A 6503-nucleotide genomic window follows, 5' to 3' on the forward strand; every position below is an offset into this window, starting at 1 on the left:
TAACAAAGCCAGAATTTATGGCAGGGCTGAAACCTCTTGTATGCAAGGCCATTGACAAAGAACCATACTCCATTCCCCACACCTGCATAACTTTATCTAGGCCTTTTGAGTTGAAGGCAGTGCCCGAGATGTGCGCACCAAGGATGGGTCATAGACATAGGGTTCATTCTGGCATTACAAAACTAAATTTGAAGACTTTTTGTATACATTATTTTCTCATTTTCAAGGACTTGCCATTTTGGACATACTCTGACCCAGTCGTCTAGCCATCACAATTTGACCCTGTTAAAGTCGCTTCGATTCGAACGCTTGCATCTCACTTGTAAGAATCTCACTGTTCACTTGCTGCCTAATATATCCCACCCCTTGACATGAAAAATGTTATTCACTTCATCTGTCAGTGGTCAATGTTGTGGCTGATCGGTGTATATATATTGTTAATCGCTATAATTATACTGATAATTATACTAATAATTATACAATTATAAGTGCCTATTTTCAACCATGCTAGGTTTAATTTACATTTGCCTGGCATAATCAAGATTCAAGATTTTCAAGATTCAAGATTCAAGATTTTTATTTGTCACATACATATACATACTTCCATACATATATGCAGTGAAATGTAATGCAACGCACCCGGTGATAGCACACAAGAAGTCCTAGGAAAAAGTACTAAAATAAAATAAAATAAAAAGTAGAAAATTACTTTCCAATAGACCGACTAACTGACTCCTAAAACGTAATACAGTAAGTGGAATACTTATAGAATAAGATAAAAAATATATAGAATAAAATACAATAAAAATAAATTGAAATAAAATGGAATAGGTTGAAGGAATATGGCTATGTATATACATATATGTGCATTTAAAGTGGCATGTGAATTAAAGTGGCATGTGAATGTGAATAGTGTGAGGTAGTGTTTGGGATAATACAGCACAGTATACAACAGTACGGCGCAGCAATACGGCATCACGAACAACCCTGAACAGTGACACAGTATGCGGTACAGTATGCTACATACAGTACAGTAGGTAGTGGAGCCTAGTGCATGGCTCAGTTAGGACCCCTGGTGAGGTCAGCATTGACAGTTCTGATGGCTTGAGGGAAGAAACTCCGTCTCAGTCTCTCTGTTCTCGCTGCGTGACTGCGGAGGCGCTTGCCTGACCGCAGCAGCTGAAACAGTCCGTTGTTGGGGTGATGAGGATCCTTCATGATCCTACGGGCTCTGCTACTACACCTCCTGGTGTATAACTCCTGCAAGGGGGGGAGGGTAGTTCCAGTGGTACGTTCAGCTGAACGCACCACCCTCTGCAGGGCCCGCCTGTCCTGGGCAGTACAGTTCCCAAACCAGGCAGTGATGTTGCCTGTCAGGATGCTCTCCACTGCTCCAGAGTAGAAGGACTTGAGGATCCTCACCGAGACCCGGAATTTCCTCAGCTGCCTCAGGTGGTAGAGACGCTGCCTCGCCTTTCTCACCAGAGTGTCTGTGTGAACAGTCCATGTTAAGTCCTCTGTGATGTGGACTCCCAGATATCTGAAGCTGCTCACCCTATCGACAGAAGTCCCATTAATCCACAACGGCGCGTGCGTCCTCGATTGTGATCCACGCCTAAAGTCCACAATCAGCTCCTTGGTTTTGCTGACGTTCAGGTGGAGGCTGTTGTCCTGGCACCAGAGTGACAGGTCAGCCACCTCCTCGCGGTAGGCCTTCTCATCGCAGTCGGTGATCAGGCCCACGACCACGGTGTCGTCAGCAAACTTGATGATGGTGTTGGAGCTGGACCTGGCCACACAGTCATGTGTGTACAGGGAGTACAGTAGGGGGCTGAGGACGCAGCCCTGGGGGGATCCTGTATTCAGGGTGAGGGAGCTTGACATGTACTTCCCCACCTTGACCACCTGGGGGCGGCCTGTGAGGAAGTCCAGGATCCAGGTGCACAGCGGAGCATTCAATCCTAGCTCCAACAACTTGACAGCCAGTCTGGTGGGGACGATGGTGTTGAAAGCTGAACTATAATCAATGAACAGCATTCTCACATAGGCCCCCTTCTGGCCATCCAGGTGCGTGAGCGTGGTGTGCAGTACCTGAGAGACCGCGTCATCCGTGGATCTGTTCTGCCGGCTGCAATCTATGTAGTTTGGAGCAAAGAATGGAGGCAATACAAGAGAGAAAAAAAGTGTTTCTGGAATATTTTTTATGACATTACCATTTGATAACAAAACCAGGGGAAATATTTTCAATCATCTCATTTTTTTCCCCAAGGACATTTTAAGCACTTTTGCACAAAAATGGGTTCTTTCCAAGGTATTCAGTTCCTTGCATTTTTGAGGATGAAATCCAAGCACTTTAACCACCCCAAGGACATGGTACCATAAGAACCTTACATGGAGATACGATAGATGCCACTGCAATTTACCAGCCTTTGAATGTGATTTGGCCACCACCACTGCCCATTGTTTTAACACAAATCAATTAATATTAAACATCAACAAATTATACATCAAAACAATATGTACATATTTATTTTATGACTGTGTCAGCCCTGTCATTATATGGGGAAGTGTTCAAACTGCATGTTTCATTATGTCTCACAAAGTAGAGGACAATAACATCAAATTATATTGTTTCACCTGGGCCATGAATTAGCCTTTCATAGTAATAACGATGTGGTGTGGGGGTGGTGTGGTTTGAGCAGCTACCCCTGTCTTGGGACTATGTAATTGGAGCCCAGGGTAAGGGTGGATGTTCGCAAGTTGAAGGTTAGAGTAATCAACTAGCAACAGGCAAAACCCCTATCCCTACACGCACAGGAGAGGAACCCTTGTCATTACTGTACATGTATTCCATCTGCTCCAGACCTGTTCCACCCTGGCCACTCTCTACAATAAAACTGTGTTTTCATTGCCTCTATCTCTGTGTCGGAGGGCCTTGAAAACGCCACTCGGGTGGTATGTGGCAGGCTCTAAAAGGAGAAGAAGTAACGCAACTAAATGATCAAAGAAGTGTGCCAAAGTGCCTTCCTTGGGGTCAATCCACGAGGGATTTGTCAAATGACTCGCTGGCCATACTGGGACACCAATCACGCAAACTTTTGTCTCACACAACTGCAGAAGAGACTGTGGTGAAGAGGATACACCTGGCTTAATTGTTGGTGAGCTTGACTAATGGAGTTCTGAGTTATGCTGAGGCCTATGGATTGATTGTGACAATTAACATGTTTCACACTGCTATTTTGGTCCAGTCAAATTTGAAACCATCTGGGAAACAAGGCACTGAGGTAAAACAGCAGCCTACAACAATGGAGCTAAAAACCTGCACGCTAGGGTGCACGAGCATACACACACTATTTAGATATCTTGGCAGTGGTGGTTATTGAACTTTTAAACTTTCAGCTATATGCTTGATAAGTAATCATAGAATTATTCTTGGCAGTTTTTTTATGAAGCTGTCAACCCAGTATTTTTTTTTACAAGAGCTGGTTCAACTGAAGTTCGACTGAAGTGTTCTGTTCTGAAATGTAATTTCAAATCTTTTTTTTTCACTTTAAAATGTGTTTGTATCGGGAAATTCTATTGAAATCCTGTTTTTGCAGTTTATGTTCACAATTTAAATCTAAACTATATAATGGTGCTGATGTTGATGTCAGGGGCTGCCATTGGGGATTTGGGGGCCTAGGGGCAAACACAGGTCCTCAGCTATGGCTGTTTTCACTTCATATTTTACCAAAGTGTATTGCTGCAGGTCAACATTAATGACTTGTAGGCTATTTAGAAAAACTAACAATAAAGAGCTTACATGGATATTTCCTAAAATAAAAATGGCAAATGTTTGTAAATCAGCTTTTGTGTTTTGTTTTTTTAAATATGAATTTATATATTAACTAGGGCTGTCAAATGATTAAAACAATAAACCCCGGTAATTCACATAAGTGCGACAAAAATTTGACCCTAAAGAAAGTTTTGTCTACTTGGAAAGCATTGCTTTTGAGTTGTAGCCGTACTATAGTTTGACTACTGAGAACAGAAGTACTAAATAATCTTTATCAAAATATATTACATTTTTCACCATAAACAATCTGCCATCGTTCTCCTTTTTCTTTCCACTGAGCCAATTGCTAAGACAAGTAAGCCTGTTTACATGAAACACTATATTAAAACATGGAAAATACAAATAAATACAATACAAATAAAAAAAAACCCATAAAAACCGTAGTCCAATGGAGTTGCAGGAGGCTGCAGCCACTTTCTCTGTCGTTCAGTGAAAAACAAAAGTAAAACTGGTGCGTTTGGGTCAAACTCAGAAAATGCACTAATGGCATCAAAAAAATGAATGGCGTTAAAAATGTATTGCGAATGGGGGTGTCACGATTCTCTAAATCCATGTGCTAAGGTGCCTTTCATTGGGGCCCTTCAGCTGGGGGCCCCACATGGTTGCTTACTTCGCCTAATGGTAAAGTCGGCAGTGGGTGATGTTAATGAAAATTCACTTTCAGCAGGAAGACGTAAAAGTAAAATAACCACATTGCACATAATACACTTTTTTATTCAGATCAAGAAGGCAAAGGGCACAAAACTGGGAGGTTGAAGTTGATCATTGAGTGTCTCTAAAATGACCATGCATAAATGCAAGTGCTATGAATAATAATCCAAAGGAAACATCGCTTTGTGTACGTGGTCTTTCATGTCTTTCAGGCTTCCTCCAGTTCGACAAGCACACCGTCACAGTCTTTAGGGTGGAGAAACATCACCGGTTTCCCATGAGCACCTATCCGGGGCTCTGCCGACAGAGTTCTGATATTCTTTGTCTTCAGGTCTGCTATAGCAGCATTGATGTCATCAACCTGCAGTCAAGGAAAACATTTTTGGAGTTGAACTAAATTAGGCAAAATTGACACTATGAAATATTAAGGATGCACTGATTTACAGAAGGTACTCGAGTTGGAAACCGGTCTAATAGCAAGTTAAAATAGGCCTTTGCATTTAAATAGTGGTATACATTGCATCCTGCTAATCGAAATACTGTATGGTCTGGAAACATGGAAGATTCAAGATTCAAGATTTTTATTTGTCACATACATATACATACTTTCATACATGTATATGTATGTGACAAATAAAAATCTTGAATCTTGAATCTTCCATGTTTCCAGACCATACAGTATGAATGAATGTGGCCTGTCGATCTCTACCACACCAAAAGTTGTCTTACCTCGATGCAAATGTGGTGCATCCCCCCAGACTTGTTCTTTTGTAGGAAGCCAGATATGGGGCTGTTTTCCCCTAGAGGGTGGAGGAGCTCCAGCTTGGTGTTCCCAAGCTCTACAAACACTGTGTAAACACCGTGGTCTGGCAGAGGGACCTTGTCACTGACTGTAGCGTTCAGCATGTCTCTGTACAGAACCGTGGCCTTCTCCATGTCTGGGACAGCGATGGCGATGTGATTTAGCCTCCCCAGTTTCCACAATGAACCTGGAATACCTTGGCGTAAAGATGCTGTGGTTGAATGCGCCCTCTGCAGTATGTATTGAGTGCACCTGTAAAGACCTGTAGCAGAGCACAAAGTTAGTGGAACTCCATAAAATTGGGCGGATTCAGCGGCACGATGCATGGAGTGGGGCTTGTTTTGTTGCATAAGGAAACAGAGCAAGATAAAATAACCTACTTCTAAAAAAAAAAAACACACTAGGTTGGGCAGATATTTGATAATATTGAATATCGCAGTATTTGCCACAAACAAGGCTTGGGCCGATATTCGATAATATTGAATATCGTGGCATTTGCCAATAGATGTAGGGTATTTTATTCTTCTCTGCTTAAACGAAACAAAATAAGATTATGCGTAATGGACTGCACGCAATGGCCACTCTCAAAAGTATGGCTTCAGAAGAGATGGGTTACTTTTTTGTGGTGGGGATATTGTGGGGTAGGCTGCTATTCTTTTTTTCATTTTTTTTTAATGAATGTTCATTTATCATGACAACAACTACTAACTTGATCAACCAGCTAGGTTGGTTTATCAAATTGACTTGCATTGATCAGTGCAATTCTTGTCGGGAAAGGGACCCGCCACCAACCAACGATGGGAACCGCATATGGAGGAGCACACGCATAACGCAAATGCATAGCATGCCTGTTTGATATAACGTGGATATTATGGGCTTAATATCAACTAAAGGCTTTTCTGCACAAAATAATCAAACAGATTACAGCATAAAACTAAGTTCATTTATAAGCGTCACAACGTAACGTTTAACAACCTCAAAAAGACACGGCAACGAAAAATATATTTGTAAAACAATTATCAATCCATTGTCGTTATTGGAACGATTCTGACACGTATTCCGCGGCAACTATAAATGAAGAAATGTAAAAGCGATTGAATAAATGACACACAGCTACCTGCAACTTTCAACACGAACGTCGCCATGTTTCTGACCGTTTACACCGTCGCCGGAACCTTGTAGCGCTAGGATTTCACGGGGACCTTTTACGCAGTG

The 6503-nt window shown here is 41.9% G+C and overlaps 1 protein-coding gene across 1 annotated transcript; it reads right to left on the reverse strand.

The window, feature by feature from the left end:
• Positions 1 to 4528: 4528 nt before the first annotated feature.
• mcee (methylmalonyl CoA epimerase) lies at positions 4529 to 6458 on the reverse strand. Its single transcript, XM_079998020.1, has 3 exons — positions 6406 to 6458; positions 5216 to 5550; positions 4529 to 4847 (listed from the first exon to the last, which is right to left on the reverse strand). Exons 1-3 carry the CDS (start codon positions 6431 to 6433, stop codon positions 4695 to 4697), a joined length of 516 nt encoding a protein of 171 aa, XP_079854146.1. The 5' UTR covers positions 6434 to 6458; the 3' UTR covers positions 4529 to 4694.
• Between the last annotated feature and the right edge of the window lie 45 nt (positions 6459 to 6503).

Source organism: Zeus faber (genome assembly GCF_960531495.2).
Source record: "Zeus faber genome assembly, chromosome: 3".
NCBI lineage: Eukaryota > Metazoa > Chordata > Actinopteri > Zeiformes > Zeidae > Zeus > Zeus faber.

Excerpts from the sequence above, each read along its gene's own strand:
- mcee (XM_079998020.1), bottom strand. The coding sequence starts at position 6,433 with ATGGCGACGTTCGTGTTGAAAGTTGCAG. Across the intron at positions 5,551-6,405 it reads GTTCGTGTTGAAAGTTGCAG|GTCTTTACAGGTGCACTCAA; the intron begins GTAGCTGTGTGT and ends GCTCTGCTACAG. Across the intron at positions 4,848-5,215 it reads TGCACCACATTTGCATCGAG|GTTGATGACATCAATGCTGC; the intron begins GTAAGACAACTT and ends CCTTGACTGCAG.